The 25,473-nt window shown below is 42.3% G+C and overlaps 3 protein-coding genes and 1 long non-coding RNA gene across 25 annotated transcripts in view; 2 read left to right on the plus strand and 2 right to left on the minus strand.

Annotated features, from left to right (window-relative positions):
- FXR1 (FMR1 autosomal homolog 1) overlaps positions 1-1,615 on the plus strand; it is a 32,009-nt gene extending 30,394 nt beyond the window's left edge. For all 4 annotated transcript variants that reach the window (XM_079977913.1, XM_079977914.1, XM_079977912.1 and 1 more), the window contains one exon: positions 583-1,615. In XM_079977913.1, the coding sequence (XP_079834039.1) occupies positions 583-753 (171 nt within the window). In that variant the 3' untranslated portion in view covers positions 754-1,615. The remainder of the gene's footprint in view (positions 1-582) is intronic.
- On the minus strand, positions 1,203-3,211 carry LOC307217290. Its single transcript, XR_013839533.1, has 2 exons — positions 2,631-3,211; positions 1,203-2,480 (listed from the first exon to the last, which is right to left on the minus strand). It is a non-coding gene; the product is annotated as an uncharacterized lncRNA (long non-coding RNA).
- A 664-nt stretch (positions 3,212-3,875) lies between these two features.
- On the minus strand, positions 3,876-17,221 carry DNAJC19 (DnaJ heat shock protein family (Hsp40) member C19). Its single transcript, XM_079978348.1, has 6 exons — positions 17,060-17,221; positions 14,210-14,261; positions 12,443-12,516; positions 9,180-9,256; positions 5,950-6,020; positions 3,876-4,706 (listed from the first exon to the last, which is right to left on the minus strand). Exons 1-6 carry the CDS (start codon positions 17,060-17,062, stop codon positions 4,636-4,638), a joined length of 348 nt encoding a protein of 115 aa, XP_079834474.1. The 5' UTR covers positions 17,063-17,221; the 3' UTR covers positions 3,876-4,635.
- A 189-nt stretch (positions 17,222-17,410) lies between these two features.
- The window catches only part of LOC307217112 (uncharacterized protein), a 479,205-nt gene continuing 471,142 nt past the window's right edge, over positions 17,411-25,473 (plus strand). For all 19 annotated transcript variants that reach the window (XR_013839388.1, XR_013839389.1, XR_013839390.1 and 16 more), the window contains exons 1-3: positions 17,411-17,510; positions 18,293-18,365; positions 23,887-23,928. Coding sequence is in view for 7 of the 19 variants with exons in the window: in XM_079978210.1 (XP_079834336.1) it covers positions 18,364-18,365; positions 23,887-23,928 (44 nt within the window). In the remaining 12 variants the exon portion in view is untranslated. The remainder of the gene's footprint in view (positions 17,511-18,292; positions 18,366-23,886; positions 23,929-25,473) is intronic.

The following is a 25,473-nucleotide window of genomic DNA, read 5'->3' on the forward strand; positions in this document are numbered from 1 at the left end:
GCCAAACCTTTGTTAGTCTTTTGTCTCAAGTGGGCTGGTGTGGGGAAGGTGAGGCATGTTACTATTTTACGTAATAGGACAATTAAGGCGGGAGTACTTGGCTACATATCACCCCTGCTGGGTCACACCAAACGCCCATGTGATCCCAGACTTCTGTTCTCACAGCAGCTAACCAGGTGCCTATGAGAAAGCCCATAAGCTGGACATGAGCCTAATAAATGTAAATGTGTTCAGTGAAGGCGGCTTATCCTGTTCATCTATTATCCACCTATGAAAAATAATGGTGGTTTATGTCCCCGTTTCCTTGGAGACAATTCATGTATGGAATTCATTGTCACAAAATGGCTTACGCAGCAAATGTTTTAAAATGGGTTTTAAAGTAAACGATTTAATTATTTGAAAAGGTAACAGAATTGACAAACAGAATGCTGTAGGTAGAATATAGAGGTAGCAGAAATCAAATGTATTAATTTTTATTTAAAACTTGCTTTTCTGAATTTGAGAGGAGGGAAAACAGTAGCTTATGTTATGAATGATTCATGTGTCGTCTTGTCACTAATATTTTTTAAATTTTATTTTCAGACAAAAGATGTGATTGAAGAAGTTGGCCTTTCTGAAAAGGCCATAAATGGCCCTGCAGTTATTTCTGAGACTGAGCCTTCCAATTTGCAGCATAGTCCTGAAGAAAGGCCTAGTACTGTACAAGAAGATGGGAATAAACAGGACGAAGCTGTGCTGAATGGTGTTTCATAAACAGAGTTCCTAGTTTACAGTTCTTTTACATTTACATTTTACAATAGTGCTTGTATAAGCTTGCCAAAGATAGAATATGGATCGCGAGTCTTGACACCGCACTTTCAGTTCCTCCATTTTGGAAAACAGAACAGGGAGGGATCCTGAAGAAATCCAATGTTGAACATACTTTGACACCTACTGTGTTATAAATATCATCAGATGTGCCTTGAGAATAGTATATGTAACATTTAAATAAAAACAAATTGCTGGCTATAGGAAATGTTATTTTGTTTTCAAAATATGGCAGAGATGTGGGGGGATCCCTAACGTAACCTTCTTTATGAAAGCATTAGCTGCTTTTGTTACATTTTTAATAATATGCAACCACTTCTTCACCTGAGGAAAACTAGAAAAAAAAATGCAGTCTAAAATATTTTGCACTGAATTGTAATTTCTCCATTAGTTTAGTCTGGAAACTGGTCTGTTTTAATACATTGTTTTTTAAATGCTGTATGTAGTGGGGAAAATACTGCAGACCACTGGAATACATTTATTAAATTCTCAATCTGCAGGGATATTGGGCGACATTGGCAGTGACTGTTCTACATTGAGGCTTTGTTTGATTTATTTATTAAACTGTACAGTATTTAAAAATCAAACATAGCTTTAGTTAAAACACTTAAGCTGAATTAGTCATGTCCATTAAGACATAACCAGAACTACTGAAAAGATCAATTTCCAGAAAGTTTATTCTGTATAAACTACATACGTTAGTCCTTAGAGTATTTTTATTTTTGTTTTGGTTGTTTGATGTGCAATATGTTTTTGTATGCTGGTAGAAAAATAAATAAACTTTGATCTTCCACTGGTTGATCCTTAAGTACTTGCCAAGGTCATGAATTTATTACAGCAATCTATTAAAGATTTAGAGTGAACTCTTTGTGACAAGGCTACTTACCACCTGTATGAGCTAAATGAGACAGGATGGCAGGAAATCAGTGACTAGGTTTACCTTTGTTCCTTAAAAGTTTCAATGCAGCTAGGGATCATCTTCCTGATCTAAATTGCCCCCTACTGCATTTTACCCCAAGGAGAGAGGCAAACAGCTGCAGTCAGGGGTAATTGCAATTAGGAAGGAAAGATTAAACCTTTTTTTCTAGTGCCTCAAAACCGATCATTTTTTCTTTAAAAACGTATTAAACCACTACCCAGGAGACCCACATGCCGATCCTCTGCCATGTTGTCAATGGGATCCAAAATATAATCACTGCAAAAATAGCTTTTCACATGTGCTAGAGGTGCATAACAAGCCACTTATTTTGTGCACATTAAGACAATTATCCCCAACTCTAGTATGGCAATAAGCTACATGAATTGGGTAACAGATTTAAATGTTACCCTACCCATGCAGATACCTGTCCTTTACCTCTTGTTCCTTTACTCTTGAGTAGAAATGTTTTTATTGATACCTTGGAATCGGCATGCTTCATTGAGTATGTATACCAGCCATGTCCAAAGTCTGTTTCTGGGGCCCAATCCAGCCCACTGAACCTGTGGCAGCTCAGCAACTTCAATCCCAAAAAAAGCTCAACAACTTCAATCCTAAAAAAAGTTACCAACTTTGGTTGGTGCTTTGGTTGGCCCTCACAGCCTTTTACTTCATCAAATCTGGCCCTCTGAAAAAAGTTTGGACACCACTGATGTACACCATACCTACAAAATACCGTATTTTTTGCACCATAACACTCACTTTTTTCCTCCTAAAAAGTAAGGGGAAATGTCTGTGCGTGTTATGGAGGGAATGCCTACGGGTGGCATGCCTACGGATTTTCCTCCTCTAAAAAGTACGTGCGTGTTATGGTCGGGTGCGTGTTATAGAGCGAAAAATACGGTACATTTTCTTCCTCAGAATTCTTTGAGGGGAAAATGTGCTTGCTTTGGAGACATGTAGCAGCCACGTACCACTGCCTTTCATGTTTTGTTTCCTTCAACTGACAAGGCTTATGCTATAAATATTGCTATGAGTTAGTGGGGGAACAAAGAACCTCTAGATCCCTGGGTGCCCCATTTATCTAGATTCTTGGGTGCTGGGGTTTAATCAGAGCCTTGATAATTAAGGTAAGCTGACATGATGAGCTTGTTTTTCTGCCAGGCAGAGGGAGATGATGGCCCTGCCATTAACCCATTGCAAAAGCCGCCTACAAGACAAGGTAACGGGGAGGTTGCCAGGGCAATGTGAACATAATGTCACACAAAAAAAGTCCTTTTGCACAGGTTTTTTGTCAAGGTGATCTGGGAATGAGGAAGAGGAAATTAGGCAGAACTCCATGCAGAGGCTGCTGCAGTGAGGGGCGGGGCATGAATGGCTATGCCTTTGGACCAAAAAATGCTGAAGCTATTGCAGGAGCAATGTACATAATGCTCTGTACGCCCCTACTGAAGGCTTCAAGTGTAAATGTGTGTGAATAAACCATATTTCTAATTACAGATAGGTAGCCGTGTTGGTCTGCCATAGTAAAAACAAAATAAAAAAATTCCTTCCAGTAGCACCTTAAAGACCAACTTAGTTCTTGGTATGAGCTTTCGTGTGCATGCACACTTCAGATATCTAAAGAAGTGTGCATGCACACGAAAGCTCATACCAAGAACTAACTTAGTCCATATTTCTAAGACACTGCAGCTGTGCCTTGATTCTCCAACAAAAACCACCCTGGGTGAATCCTGGAACCCCTGGATTCTTACTGCTTGGCAGAGAATGGTGGTGGCAAGTAACATACTGCAACCATGTTAAAAACCTTGCCCTGTGAAAGCAAAGATCTTTTAGGGCCAGCCCAGTAACTACTGTTATCAGCACAGCAGCAGGGGAACTTCGGCTGTAAGCAAGACTGGATTTTCCGGTGTTACTACTCCTGAGTTTGAACCTAGTAGCATAGGCTAAAATCTAGGAACCACACCATGATGAGCCAGAATAAGGTTCTTTGTATTGAACTACATGGTCACTTTTTATTTTTTTTAAAGGAATTTGTAAACCTAGAATGTGGATACAGGCATGGTACTCTCTAGAGACAGTTTGCCGCTAATAGCTGAATAGGTAACTTGGCTTGGGTGTAGGATAGTAAATAACTTCAGAAGACTTGTCAGATTTTGATCTGGCTGCTTTTATTTCTGCTCTTCCATTCTTCAGCATTCACTGATGTTTCAGGATGTTCAAAGATTCAGATTTTAAGAGAAGGGATGACATTCAGGTTAAGTTTTTCTTGATACTAAGACTTGGAACGCGATGCGGAACCAATGGCCCCTCGAAGGATGTTCAACTCCAGTTCTCATCAGCCCCAGCCAGCATGACGTCCAACATATGGAAGGCCACAGGCTCCCCCATCCTTGCTTTCAAGGGTACACTGTGGGGAGGTCCCAATTCAGTCCTCGTGCCTGGCAGCTGTTTTAAGGGTTCAATCTCAAAAGAAGGAGAGAGCCTTGACACAGATCTGTTTCTGGTCAATGTAAGTGTTTTACGGACGTAAGATTATTATAACAAATTTATTGCTTTGAAGCTTGCAATTATAAAAAGCTAGGAATTTCATGATGGGAATAAACCAGATAAGACGTTTTATAATAGGGCAATTCGTACAACTGTCCACACTTTGAAACAATTTCAAAACACTATGTGATGAGGCTTAAAAGGTGGTTGTGGTTTCTTTTGCAACCCAGTCTTGGATGTTGGTGTTACCTTGCTAATCCATTACTCTCACCTGAATATAGATTCAGGTCTCTAAATATAAGCAAAAAGATGAATGATATGACCAATACTGGAGCAAACAGTCCCTCCTGGCACAAACTTCATCTTTCGTCAACAATAAGAATAAATTTTAAAAATAAAGCCATTGATCAGGTGGTGTGTCTTCATTTCTTAGCTTGACCTTCCAATAAGTCTTTAGCTTCATTAATTTTGGCTGCGACGTACGGAGAACCTCCTGGCAAAGGGAAAAGAAAAAAAAAGGATGTCATATACCACAAAAGGGGATATTTGTCCCAACCTTTTGATATGTGCTATGGTCTAAACAACAGAGCCTAGGGCTTGCTGATCGGAAGGTTGGCAGTTCAAAGCCCCGTGACGGGGTGAGCTCCCGTTGTTCGGTCCCAGCTCCTGCCCACCTGGCAGTTCGAAAGCACATCAAAGTGCAAGTAGATAAATAGGTGCCGCTCCAGCGGGAAGATAAACTGCGTTTCCATGCACTGCTCTGGTTTGGCAGAAGCGGCTTAGTCATGCTGGCCACATGACTCAGAAGCTGTCTGCGGACAAACGCTGGCTCCTTCGGCCTATAGAGCGAGATGAGTGCGCAACCCCAGAGTCGTCTGCGACTGGACCTAACGGTCAGGGGTACTTTTACCTTTACCTTTATACATCTATGTATCATGACAGGAATAAAAGCCATTTCAGAACAAAATAAAAAAATTCCTTCCAGTAGCACCTTAAAGACCAACTAAGTTAGTTCTTGGTATGAGCTTTCGTGTGCATGCACACTTCTTCAGATACCAGACCAACACGTCTGGCAGACCAACACGGCTACCTATCTGTAACTGGAGCCATTTCAGAGTGATGGACGTAGGGAGAACCTTCAGAATGACAAAATTATCCCATCAGAGGGAACCCGGGTCATCTAATCCAACATCCTGCTATGCAGGAATGTCTTGCCCAACGTAGGACTCAAACCCTGAGATTAAGGGTCTCATGCTCTACTAATTGAGCTGCTCTATACACTCAAGCAGGGACGCGGGTGGCGCTGTGGGTTAAACCACAGAGCCTAGGACTTGCCGATCAGAAGGTTGGCGGTGACGGGGTGAGCTCCTGTTGCTTGGTCCCAGCTCCTGCCAACCTAGCAGTTGGAAAGCACGTCAAAGTGCAAGTAGATAAATAGGAACCACTCTGGTGGGAAGGTAAATGGCGTTTCTGTGCGCTGCTCTGGTTCGCCAGAAGTGGCTTAGTCATGTTGGCCACATGACCCAGAGTCTGTCATGACTGGACCTAATGGTCAGGGGTCCCTTTACCTTTACCTTATACACTCAAGCAAAGTACCCGAAAGAGGGCCCTTCCACACCTACCAGAAAACATCACATTTTCTCCTTAGCACAACACTTGAAGACTTCCCATCTGACTTTGCAGCATGGTCTCATACTAAACAAACACTGTCAAATGTCAAAATTTATCTCATTTACCTTTATCAGGATGATTCAAGAGCATGATTCGTCTGTGAGCTTCTCTGATTTTTCCTTTATTAGCTGTAGGACTAGTAGTTAAAACAAAACAAAAAAGATCAGTTCCAGATATGCTCAAAAGTAGCAACCTATAGATAACACTGGTCAACAATAAATTTGTTGTCTGCATTTTTTCAGTTGATTTAGGACGAATCTGATGCGCTGAATCCAAAAATCACATTGGTTTTGCTCAATCAGGTCAAGTTTTTGAGCTATGGCCACATGTCTTTTTTATGTTTTTATTCACATGTACACTTGTGTGGAGCATTTTAGAAGAAGTTGGTGGGGGTAAAATGCCATGTCAAATAATTGTTTTGATTGGAAATGATTATTTTAATGACAAGAAGTATTCAGGTCTGATAGTTCTGGGTGATTATGTCGAAAAAGGATCAGTTTGAAGTCATAAAACATCGAAATCTTCCATAAATTGGTGCACAAGTTTCACAAGGCTTATTTTGGTATTAAACTTGGAGACCAGGCTAAAGCTTGGGCATCACACATGGTGTGCAAGGCATGCATCGAGACTCTACATGGGTGGACCAATGGCAAGAGGTGTCTGAACTTTGGAATTCCCATGGTTTGGAGGGAGCCGACAAACCATGTCACTGACTGCTACTTCTGTGCTGTTGATGTGACTGGGATCAACAGAAAGAACCAGAGCAGCCTCGAGTATCCTGCTCTTCAATCAGCACGTCGTCCTGTAGCTCATTGTGATGAAATTCCAGTGCCTATCTTCAGAGAACTTCCTGACATTAGTGACAAAGATGCCTCCAGTGTTGAAGGACATGAAGAAGAAGTGGTTCTTGAAGATGATGCTCCACATCCATTTTCCCAAAAGGAGTTGAATGATCTAGTTCGCGACCTCAGCTTGTCAAAGGACTCTGCCGAACTGTTGGCATCCAGATTGAAGGAAAAAAACCTCCTGACAGTGCTCGCATCAGCTTCTTCTGCAACAGGCATCAAGAGTACCTCCGTTTTTTCTCGGAAGAGAAGGACTTGGTGTACTGTGCAGATATTGCGCAGCTTCTGCTCAAGCTTGGAGTGCCACAGAACGAACCCAAAGATTGGAGACTGTTCATTGGCAGCAGCAAACGATCACTTAAATGTGTTCTGCTACACAACGGCAACCAGCTTGCCTCTATACCCCTGGCTCACTTGAGTACACTGAAGGAGAACTATGAAGCGGTGAAGTATGTGCTGGAGAAAATTGGTTATGATCAGCATAAGTGGTTTATTTGTGTTGACCTGAAGATGGTGAACTTTTTGTTGGGACAACAGTCTGGCTTCACCAAGTACCCATGTTTTCTGTGCATGTGGGATAGTAGGGACTGTGCTCAGCATTACACAAAGAAGGACTGGCCTGTGCAGGAGGAATTGGTGCCTTGCAAAGAAAGGAACGTCATCAACGACCCTCTGGTGGACAAAGACAGAATACTCTTCCCACCGCTGCACATCAAGCTCGGCTTAATCAAGCAGTTCACCAAGGCTCTGGACAAGGGTGGTGACTGCTTCACTTACTTGTGCCAGGCTTTTCCAGGATTGACCATGGAGAAGTTGAAAGCTGGCATCTTTGACGGTCCTCAGATCCGTCAGCTCATCAGAGATCCAGAGTTCGGAAACTCAATGAACGAAGTGGAACTGGAAGCGTGGAAGGCATTTGTTCTGGTAGTGAAGAACTTTCTGGGCAACAATAAGGCCAGAAACTACGCAGAACTTGTCAACAACATGCTGACTGCTTTCAGAAACCTGGGCTACAACATGAGCGTCAAGATGCACTACCTATTTTCACATATGGACCGGTTTCCTGAGAACCTGGGTTCAATGAGTGACGAGCAGGGGGAGAGATTCCATCAGGACATGAAAGAGATGGAGACCAGGTTTCACGGTCGCTGCGACACAGTCATGATGGCTGACTACTGTTGGACTCTGAAGAGAGACCTCCCTGCCGCTGAGCATTCCAGGAGTTCCAAGAAACGGAGGTTCAAGCCCTGAAGTTTGAAAAATGGTGAAGCAACATGCAATTTACGTGTACTTACCTTTATCAATGCCCACCATTCAGTTTACAGTAATCGATGTTTCTATCAGGTAATCAATATATGTTGTTGGAAAAACATTTTTCTCTCTTAAAAACATATTTAGGATGATATGTGTTGACAAAAATCAGCTGATAATGCCACAAAAATGTAATCGATTTTGTCACAAGATCTGATTTTTTTCAAATCAACATAGCTCAAGAACCTGACCTGATGGAGAGAAACAGATGCCATTTCCTGATTCAGCAGTGCAAAAATACTCTAAATCATTTGTAGAAATCTAGACAACATTCAAAAAAGTAAAAAATTGTTGCCCAGTGTCTGTCATCAGGGATGGGCTGCTGCTTTGGCCTGTTGGCACTAACTTGGGCCACTTGTATCAGACATCCAAACATCACTATTAATGAGTTACACACAGCATTCTTGCAATGCAGCCCTAGCTAAAAAGTTGTATGCACATTCCACAATATTTACAAAATTCCGGCACCAGGCACAAAAAGAAATTGTCTCTCCCACTTGATTAGTTTGTGGCTACATGAACAGACAGATAAAATGTTTTCTCCCCCGCTTCTATTATTATTTCTTCTGCTGGTGTGTTACATACTCAAATAACAATTTGTTTATTTGTTTGTTAAAGTATTTATATAATGCTGTATCATAAAAATATATCACAGCGGTTTATAATGATATAAAACCAGAACCGAACAATAACATAAAATGTTAAAAACAAGTTAAAAGCAAAGAAAGAAATTAAAGAAACATCAACAGACCATGGGGGGGGCAGTACCTGCATAGGCCTGGTGGAATGTACAAGTTTTCAGAAGATGACTGCTGAATCTCTACTCTGAGATCGTTCCACGAGACTGGGCCGATGACACGGCTCAGTTTCTCATTTTCACTCTCGGGGAATGACCAGGATGCTTCTGCAGACTGGCATGTTTCTTCTCTTCAACTAGACAAGCCCTACCTTTAACACAGGACCCAAAATGCTGGGGACCACGTATGTACCTCAGCCTAACTTCACTTTTGTGATGCTCAATGGTTTGGGACAAATGAATTTGATTGACTCTGAAATTTCATATACCAAGCATACACCAGAGAAAGTCACCAAGAGTTGTTGGGCCCCTGCGTCTTTGAAAACCTGAAATTCTTTCTTACCTCACTCCTAATATTAAAGCAGCTTCCCGCTTGGTCATTTTGGGTTCAAATCCTCCTCTGTAGTAGGCACTAAAGGCCTAAAATAAGATGCATTAAAAAAAAAGCATTATGCAAAATGAGCAAGATAACTGTGTGACTAGCATCATTATTTGGTTGAGTCACTAGGTGGTACTAGAAACAGTTGCATCTAGCCAGCTACCTGTGGTTGTTCTGTTCTTGTTTAAGAGAAATAATGACATTATTGTCTAGCTTCCTGACTTGTGTGTGCAGAGCCTAGAGAAGCCTAGACCATTTCTTGTATTTGAGGCCCTTACCCATGTTTTTTTTTTAACGACTTCAACCACACAAAACCAAAATACTCCCCCCTGCCTCAACTCAACAAACAAAAGCTGCTTCCTTACTTCAGACTCGAGAAATAACAATGATGCACATGAGAGCAAGTCTGAGAATTTAACACACCAATTGAATGGGATAGCATTGCACTGTGAGAACTCATCAGATTCTCAAATATTTAGACTGCAAGCCTAACTCCACTGATCTGGGAGTAAATCCATTAGAATCAACACAACCTACTTTCAAGTACACTGCAGGACTGCAAAGCATTTTAAAAAATATAGTTTGTGGTGCAGGACTCTTTTTAGTGAGAAATTTAGAACTGCCCGGTGGAATGTGATTGTAAACTTTGTGCAAAGCACTCACTGCTGTAACACACCTGTGTGTCTTCCTTGTATGTGTACACATGCTTTCGTGACATTTAGAAGTCTAAATAGAGTGGGAGAAAATCCTCAGAGACAGGACTTTGACAGCCCTAAAGCAGAGGAGTTTATGAATCAGCAGAGACATAACATGGAGCCTGGCCTGATAACGACTGCAAAAGCCATGGCAGAAAAAGATAGCGATGCAGCGCTGAGAGAAGAATTTGTAGCTCAACGTATCCACATTAAAGAAATGATTTCAGAAACATGGAAGGAACTTGATGTAAAACTTTTGATATTTTGTTAGATATTAAGATTCTTGATACAGATTTTGATATAACTGCTTCAATATTAATTGCGTTTAACCTTTAGGTAGAATGCATCAATGAATGGTTCCTGTGTGCCTGCATTTTGCAACCCTCGTGCTCTCTAGGCCATAAACAATAAATCCTGTCTAACCCTGAAAGTGGCACAAATGACCATGAAGGATGTTTTCCTAAGTCTGTTTGAGTAAACACTGGAGTGCAAATCCAGCATCTCTCCTTGAAGCTCTTTGACATGTTTTGGGAACAGGGAAGTTAAGATTGGGGACTGGAATGTCAATAAACACTGCTGAAGACCTGGTTGCCAAGGAAACTGTTAGAAGTGCAACATTTGAGACCCAAACAGTCTGGGAACCCCAAGGTAATTGCGGGTGAGTTGATATCAGTATGGAGCCATGCATCCCATGACCTGTAACCTTTCTTGATGTACGCTAAGTAGAAGGATGTTTAAAGATGTTTTGATGTTTTAAGATCCTTTGTAGTCTGTGTTTGAAATCCCTATACAGTGGTACCTTGTTTCCCGAATGGCTTAGTTGTTGAACAAATCAGCTCCTGAACGCTGCAAACCCGGAAGTAAGTGTTCTGGTTGGCAAACGTTTTTGGAAGCCGAATGTCTGACACAGCTTCTGCGGTTTCTGATTGAGTGTAGGAAGCTCCTGCAGCCAATCAGAAGCCACGTCTTGGTTTTCAAACGGTTTCGGGAGTAGAACAGACTCCCAGACCGGATTAAGTTCAAGAGCCAAGGTACCACTGTATAAGTTTTCTTCTACTGTGCCCTGTGGCAGTCTTTGCTAACTAGCAGTTCTGCTGAACAACTTGTTAGCAAGGCTGTCCTATTGCAATAGTTTTAATAAACTGGATCCCTACAGGACGCTGATATTGTTGTATTCTCTTGGTTCCATGTTTTATTTAAAGGTGTTCCCTCACCTGCATAAGAACAAGTGGTGTAGAAATAAATTCTTACCACAAACCGATGACTCCTCATAGATAAGGCAAATGCACTGCCAGAAAAATTAGGTGGAACTGTGGAAACGGTATAAGCTTACTAAATAAAATACTTTTAAAACTGCTTAAAAGAGAATATGGATATAAAATCAAAGCTGGACGGTTGTCAAACAGACTTAAAAAAGGTTAACTTTTGCTTGAGGGGCTTCGCAGAAGGGGCAGAAAATAACCATATTGTGGACTTTAAAGCCTAGTGACTTAAATGACTAATATGTGCCTATTCCAAGAGGATACTGAAAGAACCCACAGAGCTCTATCAACTTGTCTGCATGTTTTAGCTCCTCCAAGAGGCAATATTATATGCTTCCATAGATTTAAGGAAAAGGATGAGATCTGGAGAGCACTTAGGAATGTGTAAATAGAACTGTTGAAGATCAACCAATTATGGCTCTTTGAGACTTACGTATCTCAGGACACCTTGGGGGGAAAAAGGAGATAATGTTCACAACTAGAACAATTTTGGAAGGAATTTTTTAAAGAGGTATGTCAGACCGCAGCTCAGACAATCCCAATAACCCCAGCATTAGCCTTAATTTATATACTTCAGATGTAGACCAATTAAGAAGTAAGGAATGAACTAAACCTGGCAATTAATGAATATTGATTACTGGCATAATACAGTCTGGGAAACAGCCATAATGGAAAATCTGTCGCAAACTTTGAAGGTGGCAAGGGGCGGGGAAAAACAAGTCAATTCTTACACTGTATGGTGTGATTTTATTAAACATACAAATGAAACAACACATGGATGAGAAATGCCTACAACATATATTACAATATGGCGTATAAGCAGGCACTACTCATTAGCTAACTCCTATTGCTCTGTGTTTTCCAAGCAGATTTATTGAAGAAGTCATTTTACTTGTTTACTGTAATCACCTCATTATTATGTACTGAAAAACAGTAAGTTTAGTACAGGTATGGCCAAACTTGGCCCTCCAGCTGTTTTGGGACCACAATTCCCAAAGTTCCTGACCACTGGTCCTGTTAGCTAGGGATGATGGGAGTTGTAGTCACAAAGCAGCTAGAGGGCCAAGTTTGGCCACGCCTGGTTTAGTATTTTACTCCCCTAGTGACCCCTTTTTTGTTAGCTGTGTCATGTTTCATTATTTCATTATTTATGTGTGTACATTATTTCATTATTTATGTGTGTACAATTTTGTAACAAGAAAACAAAAACAAACGTATTAAAGAAACAACAACTATGGCTGCAAAAGAAAATTGAGTAGAGCAAACTCACAGATTTTGGCAGCGACTGAAGAGCTTGCTTTACTTGTGGTTCCATTATCTTCATTGCTTGCAGTGCATAACGACCTTGAAGAAAAGGAAGACTTACTAAGTCTTAGAGAGTGATCTGCGTGTTCTGTTGGTGCAGCTGACCAGCACTAAAGAGCTGGAATGACATTTTGTGCCTCCAAACAAGCTTTCTACTGGTGCAATAGGCTTAAGAGGGTGCAGAGGTGTAGTGATTTCTACTTGCTTCCAGCCTCTCTTTTACTGCTGCTGCTTATTTCATTCTTCTTCCTGGGAACTCTATAGGAGTGCTGATGGCAACCACAGAACAAGCAGATCTGAAGCAGAAGTTTCTCTACAGGCTTTGCAAAGATACATGCCTGCAACTTGCATATTGAAAGGACGCAGCCCTGATTATAAGAGGCAGCTGCCCACAAATACAATGCACACACTACTTTTGAAGAGCCTAATATTTATCAAATCACAAACATAAGAATCTTTTACAGCTTCCTGGGACAACCAGTTTGTTGCTCTTTTTCTATTTTCCCATCTATTTTCCCCATCTATTTTTCCATCCGCTTACAGTTAACTGAAATCAGGGGTGGGCTATGTGCATTGGCTGGGTCATATACAGATGACCCAACAAATTATTCTATTGCTTATAAGCCTTTCAGAATCCAAGCCTTTTTATAAAAAAAGAAAAGAAAAACGGTTCTAAGTTCTCCTGGTTAGAGATAAACTTTAAAAAAAGGGAATTGCAATATATTGTAAAAAGTCACAGCCCCCTGAAAAGCCCGATTTAAGCTCTTGAAATGTGAAATAACTTATATAAACAACGCTGTTTAGGATTAATGATTTCACAAACAAGTCCAATATTTAATCATTAACCTATACCCAAGAGAGAGTACATTTCCTTGTGTTTACAAGTTCTAAGACTAAGCAGAAGCTAGTTCTCTGAAAATCTAATTTATGTCAGCCTTTGCCAACCTGATTGTCATGCTGGCTGAGGTTGATGTGAGTTATAGTCCAAAACATCTGAAGCGCACTAAGCTGGCAAAGACTTATCTATGCACTATGTTTAAGCAACACAGAGAAAACAAAGGCAGCTGTTCTTCAGCTAGTATTCCCACTAGAACAGAGCTGGGGCAGCTGTGGTCCTCCATATGTTGTTGGACAACACCTCCCATTATCCTTGACCACTGGCCTTGCTGGCTGGGACTGACAAGAGTCTCGATCAGCATCATCTGGGGAGCCATAGGTTCCCCATCTGTCCTAGAAGATCACCAAAGCTGCAGCAGCTTCAAAGGAAAATTTAAAATCGTTATAATTTGGGACGGCACTCGTGTCAGAATCAAGCACTTATAATAAGATTTGGACCAGAGATTCTAAATTTGTAGGACAGGATCCTCTAGGCTGATTAAGCTCTGCTACCTGAAGCAAGTGATGGACTGTTTAGGCAGAAACTCTGAAAACAATAGCTGGAGGAGGGAGTTAAGTTCCTGCAATTTATGTAACTCCTAAAACAGTCAGATGAGTTCTGTTCTCAGGCAGGAAAGTAAGAGGACAAGGAAATAAGCACACCTGGTGACCTGCTAATATATTATTTAATATTTGCCACAAGCCACAGATTTTAATGTACTAGAGCCAGATGTATGCTCTCGTGTGTGAGGTCAAAGACTCAGCAACAGTGATACTATCAATTTACAATGCAATACTGTTCAAAGCAGTCAGAAATAAAGCCTGCATACAAAATTCTGCATACAGAAATACAAACCTGCATATCCAGCAGCAGCTATTGTCAGACCGACTGCTATCATAGTAGTAGCCTAAGAAAGGAGGGTGGGGAGAAGGAGAGGCAATATCAGAAAATGAAAAAAAGCAGTAATTTCAGTGCCTAAGTATTAATGTTATTGAGACTCAATGGGCTTGAGAATTTTTTCAGGGAGAGAAAACACCCTGAAAAATGATAAGATACCTGGGATGCAGACTGCTCACACACTACAGAGAGCCTTAATTGGTAGCTTTCAACCCCTTCTAGCATTTGAAACCATACACAGTGTTCCTGCAACAGCTATTCTTGGGCAAAGAGATAAGTGCAGTTACTGAAACATGAATGATAGATATATTTACAGTCCCTCCCATCCACATTATTTAAGCAAGAGGAATCAGCAAAATTCAAGGGCACATCCTAACTAAGCTGTTAGGATCACTTCCCCCAACAAGGAATGATCTATCTTGCACAGGAAAACAAACACATTAGCTAACAAAGGCGAGTTCTCTATCCAACCATGCGGACACAAAGGAAAACACTCCATCTCATGTTATGGTGACAACAGATGATTCACAGATGGGCAACTCCTATCAAAGTGGCCTATGCGGCTCAAGGGGTCTGGATCTGGCCTGCCAGCTGGACCCACTTCCTCAACACTGTCCTAGAAGGAGTATGTTATAGGTCTAGTTCTGTTGCTAGACTAAATGTCTACCATCTCTTAGTGCAAGGTTTCTCAAACTTGGGTCTCCAGCTGATGTTGGGACTACAATTCCCATCATCCCTGACCACCGGCCCTGCTAGCTGGGGATGATAGGAGTTGTAGTCCAACAACAGCTGGAGACCAAAGTTTGAGAAACACTGCCTTAGTGGTTGGGGCTCATGAGAACTGGGAGTCTGGGAATTTGGAAGGCTATTAGTTCCCTATCCCTGATCTAGCATAGCTTCCTGTTTCCAGCTGTGACAAATCAAACACTCAAAGGCCAAAAATTGTGGTTAAAACCATTAGTATGACTGGTCTGAAAAAGCAATGACCAGCAATTCTTCTCTCTCCCTCCCAACTCTTAACTGCCTTGAAAAAAGAAATTCCAGTGACTTATGCCCCCATATACACAGCCTTAGCGAACTACTCCCCTCCCTCAGACAGACACAAGCCCCTTCATATCTAGATTGATAAGAAATACCACAATCAGAATAAAGATTTTTTAGGGCAAGTCTTTACATGAAGATTTTTTTCAGTGGATACCAATTTCAAACAACACAATGTGAAAGGAAGCCAGCTTAGTATGTGTACAAGGATAAAAATATTAGCGTTTAAGGTGCCAAAAGACTATTTTCTGGTTTTGCTGCAACAGACTAACACAGCTACCTGCACCACCGCTGGGAAATTGAAAATAGTTGGCTGTTAATCCAAGTTCATATTACTTCAGACTAAGGCTGCAATCCTACGCACACTTTCTTGGAAGTGTCACTGGGCACAGATAGTGAGATTTACTTTTGAGTAAGCAAGCACAGCATTGAGCTGCAAGGCGCATACATCAGGGGGCCAGCCCAGTGCTTACTTCCGTATATCATATTTTTTGTGCAGCTCCCGTGCATGCTCCCTGCGCCTACCTCTTCAAAATGAAAGGTCAAATTACTTACACACACACACACAGCTGTTCAGAAAAGACAGCCACCATTCCCTCTGCTCAGCGAAGCAGGGAGAGGGGGAGAGAGAGAAAAGGTTTCTTTCAGAAGAAAGGGAAATTGAAAGGGAAGAAAGGACGAATTGCAGCAAATCATAAGAAGACTGGAAGAGTCTGGCTTCTGGATCAGCCCAGTGGCCCATCCAGTCCAGCATGCTGTTGTTAATTAAATTTGTATACTGCCCAATATGGCAGCAGGTCTCAGGGCCCTGTTCTCACAGCGGCCAGCCAGATGTGAAACCCACATTCAGGATCCGGGCACGAGAGCACTCTTCTCCCCTCCCTCTCGTGGTTTTCTAGCAACTGGGGCATTCAGAAACATTTGCTGCCTTCAACTGCGAAGGGCAGAGCCAAGGTTGCCACCTGTCCTGTATAATGCAGGATTGTCCCATATTTCAATGCCAAAATGCTACGTCCTGTATTGATAGTTTTATCCTGTACATCATAGAATTGAAGAGTTTGAGGGGTTCCCAGGGTCATCTAGTCCAACCCCCTGCAAGGCAGTCCTCTCTCTCTCCCCCAAGTTAGGGATCCTCTCCAAACGCATGCGTTTGAAAGGGTGTGTTGAAAGGTCATGTATTTCAGCTCTGGGTAGCCAAGCACAGACAGATTTTCAAATCCGCACATGCATGTGCAACGAATTCCAGGGGACCCATCCTGTGAGGCTGCAATGGCTTCCTTTGAGGTTACTTCAGGTGGAAAAACAAAATAAACCAGCCCCCGCCCCCCTCTTATTTTGCCAGGACAAAGGTGGCAACCCTATAGAGCAGGGGTCAGCAAACTTTTTCAGCAGGGGGCCGGTCCACTGTCCCTCAGACCTTGTGGGGGGCCGGACTATCTATCTACCTATCTATTTTTTTTTGGGGGGGGAGAACGAATTTCTATGCCCCACAAATAACCCAGAGATGCAGTTTAAATAAAAGGACACTTTCTACTCATGTAAAAACATGCTGATTCCCGGACCGTCCGCGGGCCGGATTTAGAGGGCGATTGGGCAGTATCCGGCCCTCGGGCCTTAGCTTGCCTCCCCATGCTATAGAGCACAGCCATAGCTGCCGGAAGCCCCTCTCCCCACCCCACCCCGCCACCCCTCGCCCCAAGCGGGGAGGCGTTTTCTGAAAGGAGGGCCAGGGCAGCGAGCGGGCGCGGCTCCCCCCCGCGCACTCACCATGGCTTCTGCTGGGTAGGGGGAGCAGCAGGAGGAGGAGGAGGAGGAGGGGTTCGGTCAGGCAGACACTGGCCAAGGGGAAGATCAGTCCCGCGTCCCCACCCCCCACCGACGCTTCCCCGCTACCGCCCCGCCACCCAGCTGGCTGCTGGCAGGCAGGTTGCGCGCCCTCCTGCCGTAAAGCAGAGGGGAAAGCCAGGCGCGCGTGTGTCGCGAAACGCCAAAGGGCACGCCTCCTCCTCCCGCCCCGCCCCGCCCCCCGCCCCGCCCCGCCCGCGCCCGGCGGGAACTGGAACGGGCGGGGGAGGGGCGCGTGCCAGGCCAGGGAGCGCTTCGTGAGGAGGGCGGAGGGCGGGAAATTTACCTCAGCGACAGGCTGAGGGGAAAGAGAATATTTTTTAAAAAAACATTGTTTCATAAGAAGGTAGAAATTAGCTTGGCCAGCTTCAAGGTAGCCGTACCTTAATTCGCATAATTCGCTTAATTCGCATAATAATAATAATAATAATAATAATAATTTATTATTTGTACCCCGCCCATCTGGCTGGGTTTCCCCAGCCACTCTCAGCGGCTTCCATAAAAACCAAAAATACACTAAAATAAAAACCAAAAATACAGCTATGTTATTTTTATTTTTATTATTGTTATTATTATCATTATCATTATTTAAATTAAGCTGTTATTATTAGTGCAGCTTTTTATTGTTGTTTATTAGTGGCGCTTTATTATTATTAATGTCATTTTTATATTCTTTTATTCTTTTTATCATTATTATTAGGATTTTGTATTTCTATTTTGTAATTTTTATGCATTGAACCACTCTGAGACTTTCAGATGAAGGGCAGTATTCAAATTTATTTTAAAAAAATATTAGTAAATATTATCAGGGCTTTTTTTTTTTTGCAGCCTCTCAGGTGGGCGCCATTACCATTATAAGAAAACAAGGGGGGCATTTGTGGTGAGTTCCGGCACCTCTTTTTCTAGAAAAAAAGAGATTGGTGTTTTTAGTTTTGAAATATCTCCATTCCGGGCTGAGCTTTTCAGGTTTTTGTGTAGACCAGCAAGGCCAAAATTGTCATTTTAACTCAAAAATGGGATGAGATTTTTTTGTTTTGGATCGTTGAACCAGTGTACAAACTTTTAAGAAAATTTTGACAACACAAGGTAAAAAAATTATTAAAAATGGGATCACTTGATATGGAATGGCCCTTAAATGTATGTTTTATTTCCTAGGTTTTGCCACGCAACCTGAAGACTATTGAGACCCACCTCTTGAATTGTGCTCCTTAGGATCACACACATACATGTAAGCCTTGCATTTTGAACTGGGAGATATGGAAGATAACCACTTGAATACAAAATGTAAATGGGCAGCCAGTCACAAAACAGAAATAGTTTAAAACTCAGAAGCACCACAACACCGCCTGTGCTGTAATGTATCAAGTACAGCAACTGAACCACAATTTCCAACTTGAAATATGAGAAAGTGAATGTAGAGTAGGGAATGTGCCATGACATGAATTTTCAGAGGGAATAATGTGCAGTACACATTCTATTTCATTTCTGTTTCCATTTTCTCCTGCTCACACCTCAGGTATTAGACTGTATATAACAAGTTTCGCTTTTTAGTCAAAGATACATGGAGATGCTGCAATTCTATGCATGTTTATGCTGTGAAATGACACACTGTGTGCAATGATTATTTCCCAAGTAAATTAGCATTGCATTACAGCTTTAATTTTTATTTAATCTGTATATTATACACACTCATGTTCCCTCTCCAGTTATGTTCTATTTCAATACGTTTCGGCATGTATGAAGAACTATTTTGTTGACCCTTTTCAGGATTCCTGGATATTGCTGCTAGCAATAATAAATACAGTGGTACCTCTGGTTACGTACTTAATTCGTTCTGGAGGTCCGTTCTTAACCTGAAACTGTTCTTAACCTGAAGCACCACTTTAGCTAATGGGGCCTCCTGCTGCTGCCGCACCGCCGGAGCACGATTTCTGTTCACATCCTGAAGCAAAGTTCTTAACCCATGGTAATATTTCTGGGTTAGCGGAGTCTGTAACCTGAAGTGTATGTAACCCGAGGTACCACTGTAAATTTATAAAATTATCATGTTTTTAGACCACTCTCAGGGCAGTGTACAAAAAATGTGCTAAAATGCAACACAAACTCAATAACTCACTAAAACCATAAAATTAACAACAGCAATAATTTTATTATTTATACTCTACCCATCTGGCTGGGTTCCCCCACTACCCTGAACAGCTTCCAGCACATATAAAAACATAAGAAAACATCAAACATGATACAGGACTGCCTTCTGAAGTCTTCTAAAAGTTGTGTAGTTCTTTATCTTCATGAATCTTCCACAGAATATCAGCAGTACATGATTCACAGCAAGCAGACCAGGTCAACTGTCTAATCAGTTCCCAAAGAGCAAGTTCGACAAGTATGCCTTCAGTACACATCAAAAAGTAATTGGCAGGGGTACAGATATACCTTCGGTGGCAGAGAAGGCCCTGTTATGACTCACCGTGGAAGAAGTCATAGTGTAAATGGAACTATCAGTAGAATCGCTTCTGTAGATAATGGGAGAGCTGCTTCTTCAAAAGCCCAGGTTCCAAGTTATAAACAACAAAGTGAGCACCTTTATTTATTTAATAAAATTTATATACGTATAGCTTGATTGTAGAAGAAGAACCTCAAAGTAGTTTAAGATTGGCCTAGTAACAAAAAGGCAGCCAGTGCTGTTCTTTTAGGAGCAGTGTGACCCATTCACACCTCGCTCCGCCACCCAGTAACTTGTGACTGCATTCTTCAAGGGCAGCCCCATATAGAACACGTGTGCCTTTCCCTTTCTCTCACAGACCACATATACATACTTACCTCATCCTCGCTCTTTCTCTCAACTTGCACACACAAACAGCTTGTACATCTCCCTACCTCTTTCTTCCCAAGTGCATATCTTGCACCCACCCTCCGTACTCGATGAACATTAAGAAAAGCCCCTATGTGGGGTGAAACAAGTGTTTGCCACCAGCTGCACATGATTGGCAGGCAACAAACTGAGGCAAACTGCATGTTCTCAATTGCTTCCAATTGCTTCTTCCTCCCTGTCATGGATGCTCAGGAGAAAAAAACCCATGGGGCAAAGCAGGGGTCTTGTCAGCAGCTGCATGTGGTTGGCAGGCAACAAACAACTATAGGAATGAATTAGGCCAGAAGGCAAGAAGGGAACCAATCACTACTGATTCTTCCCCTCAATATTCTTTAAAACCATTCATGGTAGAAGGGGGCGGGTCTTTCAGCTCCAGTTACTTGATTGACATATGGCTCCAATTGCCAATAAATGTTTTCCCATGCACTGGGTTGGTGACACGGCGCCCACTCTAACCAGTGTTTACTTGTATTTCCTGTGAGATCTGTGCTATATGCCTTCTAATCTTCCAGCCTGTTTCATTGACCAGGGCTCCTCAGAAACCCAAGGAGCATTTGGGGCTCCACAGTGCTGGAGAGGGTGTTAAAGAGCAATCCTGCCAATGACCCTTTCCATCTTGCCATTCCATAGTGAAACTGGAGCCTTGACAGAATAACTTGCCAACAGGAAAATCCCATAGAACACTTAGCAATCCCTTGGATTCCGAATATTTTCAGGGGCTGGCCATATTAGATCATCCTGCAAGGGGATCTGCCACACCCACCACAATTTCAAACTAACCAGGGAGCAATCAATCTGCATCTGGGGTTCTCCAGCACTTTAACTGAGGTTGCCTTTGCCATCTCAGGATGGGCAGTGGGATAAGTGGTAAATCAATAAGATCCCTGTTCTCTTTTTCTGGCCCAACACCGGGTATAGCCACTCCCATCTGCCTGCCAGGTGGATAGGTTTCCAAGTGAAGAAGATGGAATTTCTGTGAATGTTGGTGAAACACATCCCTCGGACCCACTAGTGCAGTGATACTGCATTGAATTGTGTGGCATGATGCAACTTAAAAAATAGCACCATCACAATATGCAGTGCTACAAGTTCAGTGATGTGCTACAGTAACTGATCTAGAAATCCCATGGAGCAATAAGAGGCACCATCAGTGTGCACAAACCAATACAGAGGTAGCTTGGGTTAAGTACTTAATTCGTTCCGGAGGTCTGTTCTTAACCTGAAACTGTTCTTAACCTGAAGCACCACTTTAGCTAATGGGGCCTCCTGCGCCACTGGAGCACGATTTCTGTTCTCATCCTGAAGCAAAGTTCTTAACCTGAAGCACTATTTCTGGGTTAGCGGAGTCTGTAACCTGAAGCATATGTAACCTGAAGCGTATGTAACCTGAGGTACCACTGTATGACACACCAAGAGAAGACTTATGCTGTTTTCCTGGGTAAGAGCTTGTTAAACACATATCACAAATGAATCGGGCTGGTGGGAGTCCAACAATGAGTATTACAAGCTAGCACTTAGTTGTTAATCAAATTCCCATACTGTAGTCCAGTATCAATATAAGTTTAAATAAACAGCACCTCAAGATAGTTCCCACTGATTCTGTGTGTAGAATCAGAGCATGAAAGCTGGAAGTTGCCCTGCCCTATTACTTACATTCTGAGCCATGCACAAATGACTTCATAATGGAGCCACAGATGTACCTTCAGCTATTGCTTTTGTTATGTGTGAGACACTATTATTAATACATGACACTGTATTATTAAGAATACTCACAAACAAGTACCAGAGCTATAATTCACCCTCATTTTGTGATAATCTCCAGCAATCAAACAACTCAGCTTGTCCATCTGGAACCAGCACGTGATATTAAGTTTACATAGATTGCTCCAGTGGTCAGTTGTATTTGTTCAGAGCCCAGCAGGAGAAACACCATTAGAGTGTGCATTCACTAAAAAAAATCCTGTAGTAATGTATCTGGAACAAAAAGAGAAAGGCAAGAGAAAAGTGGTCATGGGTGGGAGAGGGGAAATGGGAGGTCACAGACAAAAGGAAGAGAATTAACATAAATACAAGAAAGGACCAGAAATGATAAATATAGATCTGAGGGGACAAAGGGGGGAAAATATGTGGAAGAGTCGCACAGAGGGAAAAATGGAACCAGGATATATAGCCTGGTTTCCATGACAAGTCAATTTGGGTTTTCCCCCCGGAAAAGCAGCAGTCTTTGCTTGCTATAGATGTGGCCATAACTTTCTGTTATGAACAGAAATGGTAGTTTAATTTTGATCACACTTAATAGGTATCAACCTTGATTAAAAAAACACAAAAACAAAAGCACTTTAAAGGCTATATAGAAATACCTTTTTTCAAAGTTGCTCATCAGTGAACTGTTGGCTATCACAGAATTCTCTAAATCAGGCTGGGGATTTATTTAGCACAAAGGACCATGTGGGAAATATATCACAAAATGAATAGTTTAGGTTTGTGATATTGACATCAATTGCTTATCATTTTCTTGTCAAATGCTGGTCAAATGTTGATGTGCTTAGTGTATTTATACGCATATGCTGTCATTTTGAATAAACATTTGTTAGAACCGAAACAAATTTGGCAACTGAACTTTTTTCTTGTCTTGCTTTTCTTGTTTCTTCTCTTTGTCATATATAAATATGCCACTCCATTTTCAAAAATCTCTCTCTTACTAGTAAATTACTGTAAGGAAAAGTAGATGAAGGTATATTTAAAGTGTCAACAACTGTTGAAAAATACCCAAACATTCATGGGAAGTCTCATGTAGCCATATGTTTCTCATTATTTAGCTCAGGGGACATGTAAACAATTTCAAGAATCTGAAAATACCATAATTCACCACATAATTGCCATTTTTTTATGCCAATTTTTCTTTTTAAAAAATGGGGTGCGGTAATTATGTGAACAGAAAAGACATGGCCAAGCAAGGTGGCTGGTAGCTGGCATGTCCCAGAGCAGAGGGCCCAGGAGGAGATGCAGACAGTTGGGTGCGAGCCAAAGCACAGGGTGCCGGAGATATGCGCCTGCCGAGTTTGTGCATGCCCCCAGTGGCTTGTGCGCCCCAGGGCACGAATAGATATGGCCGGTTCTGCTGGCAGCTGGCTCTAGCCTGACCTCTGAGCTCAACTGCCAGCGCTCTGGCACCTTCCGGTCCGAAGTAGGGTGTCCCAGCTCAGGGGACCGGAGTGGGGCAGATTCGAGAGAGGGGGTATCGGGAACCTTGGAGGGACCCAAGGAGGCAAAAGCAATCTGGTGCCTGGGTTGAACTTCCATCCCGGTCAGTAGTCAGTCCTAATAAGTGTAATAGGTTTTAACAGGCCACAACTGGCCTGGCTCTGCAAATCTTCCAGCTGTCATCCAGGGCACTGCTCCTGGCTGCTCTGCTCTACCCCATGGCACCAGGTATGCTCCCCTCCCCGCTCATCTTGTTTATTTATCCACTGTACAGTTTAGCTATCGCAGGAAGATGGAAGTTTCATGTGCCATATTCACTGAGAATGCACATGCTGAGAATTATACCCGAGAATTATACCCTTTGACTGTTATGTGATGAAAGCTTTGGAACAGATTTTAGGGCCGGAAAAATGGGGTGCAACGATTATGCGGTGAATTACGGTACTTTACTCTGACTGCAGTAAACAGCAAAATGGCTTACCATATTTGAACAGTTATTCAAATTATAGCTAACATTGCAATCTTTCTTACTTAACTTGAAGGAAATCCCATTGAACTCATTGCGACTTATTCCTGAATGGATATGTATAGGATTGTAGTGTAATTGAATTGCAATCATAAGGTAGATTTTCAACAGCACAAGTGATAGTCATGTGTTTAACTCTATTTCCAGGTTCCAGTGGCAGTCATTTGAACTTTATAGGCTTGATATCTGGTAAGAAAGCAATATTCTTTTCTCTCAGTTTCATATTTGTTAACATATATTTGAGTCTTTGTAATTTGTAAACAGGGTCTAAATTTTACCCAAAGTAGACCCTTTGAAATTAATGGACCTAATTAATTTTAGTATTTCTGCTGGGAGTAAAACTTAGTTGAATACCACCCTGACCTTATAATATCCACCTCTGGCTGAAGAAGGTTATTAAGGAGCTTCCCTGAATCGAGACGTGTTAAAGCCAATGACAAATGTCCCCTTTTGGGGAAAGGTGTTCAGTTGGGTGGAGGCCTTCCAGCTTCAAGCATGCTTGAATCATAGAATCATAGAGTTGGAAGAGACCACAAGGGCCATCGAGTCCAACCCCCTGCCAAGCAGGAAACACCATCAGAGCACTCCTGACATATGGTTGTCAAGCCTCTGCTTAAAGACCTTCAAAGAAGGAGGCTGAATATATGGATCCATTTCAGTCTGGCTTTAGACCAGGTTGTGGCATTGAAATCTACTTGGTCACACTAGTTGAATATATTTGTCAGGAGAGAGATGTGAGAGTGCAACTCTGCCTGTTCTTTTGATGGCTTTCTATACCATCAACCACAATATCTGGAGCAGCTCCGGGAGGTGGGGTTGGAAGCACTGTACTTCATTGTCTTTGGTTCTACCTTCAGGGCTATTTTCAGAAAGCAGTTATGGGGCAGGCATTGTTCAGCCCCATGGGAGCAGTCCTGTGGTTTCCTGCAGGGTCCCTTCTTGTTCCCTATACCATTTAACATCTACCGGTATCTGACACAACTGCTATCCGTGATCAGGAGATTTGGAGTGAAGTGCCACCAGTATGTGGATAATACCCAACCGTGTCTTTCTGTTCCATCTGAATCTGGAGAGGTTGTTGAGGGACGAGGTGGATGCTTGGAGGTGGTGATGGGTTGGATGTGAACCAATAAATTGAAGCTGAATTCTGAAAAGCTGGAGGTGTTATGTGATTCAGATTATCTAGAAGATGGGTATGTGGCCTAAACTCGATGGTGTTGCATTCCCCTGGAAGGAACAGATCTGTCTCTTGACATATTCCTGTATCAAGTGTTGTCACTGGAGGCTCTGGTGGCCTTGTTGGCTAGGACTGCCTATTTCCAGCTCCAGCTGGCTTGCTAGCTATGGCCTCTTTTGGACAGAGATTCTTGACTGTGGTACTCCATACTCTGGTCACTTCCAGATTGGATTACAGTGGTACCTCGGGTTACATACGCTTCAGGTTACATATGCTTCAGGTTACAGACTCAGAAATAGTACCTTGGGTTAAGAACTTTGCTTCAGGATGAGAACAGAAATCGCGCGGTGGCAGCGTGGCAGCAGCGGGAGGCCCCATTAGCTAAAGTGGTGCTTCAGGTTAAGAACAGTTTCAGGTTAAGAACGGACCTCCAGAACGAATTAAGTACATAACCAGAGGTACCACTGTACTGCAATACACTCTGTGTGGGGCTTCCTTTAAAGACGACTCAGAAACTTCACTTCTCTAAAACGCAGCAGCCAGATTGTGCAACTTTC

This window comes from Podarcis cretensis (genome assembly GCF_951804945.1).
Source record: "Podarcis cretensis genome assembly, chromosome: 5".
Classification (NCBI taxonomy): Eukaryota; Metazoa; Chordata; class Lepidosauria; order Squamata; family Lacertidae; genus Podarcis; species Podarcis cretensis.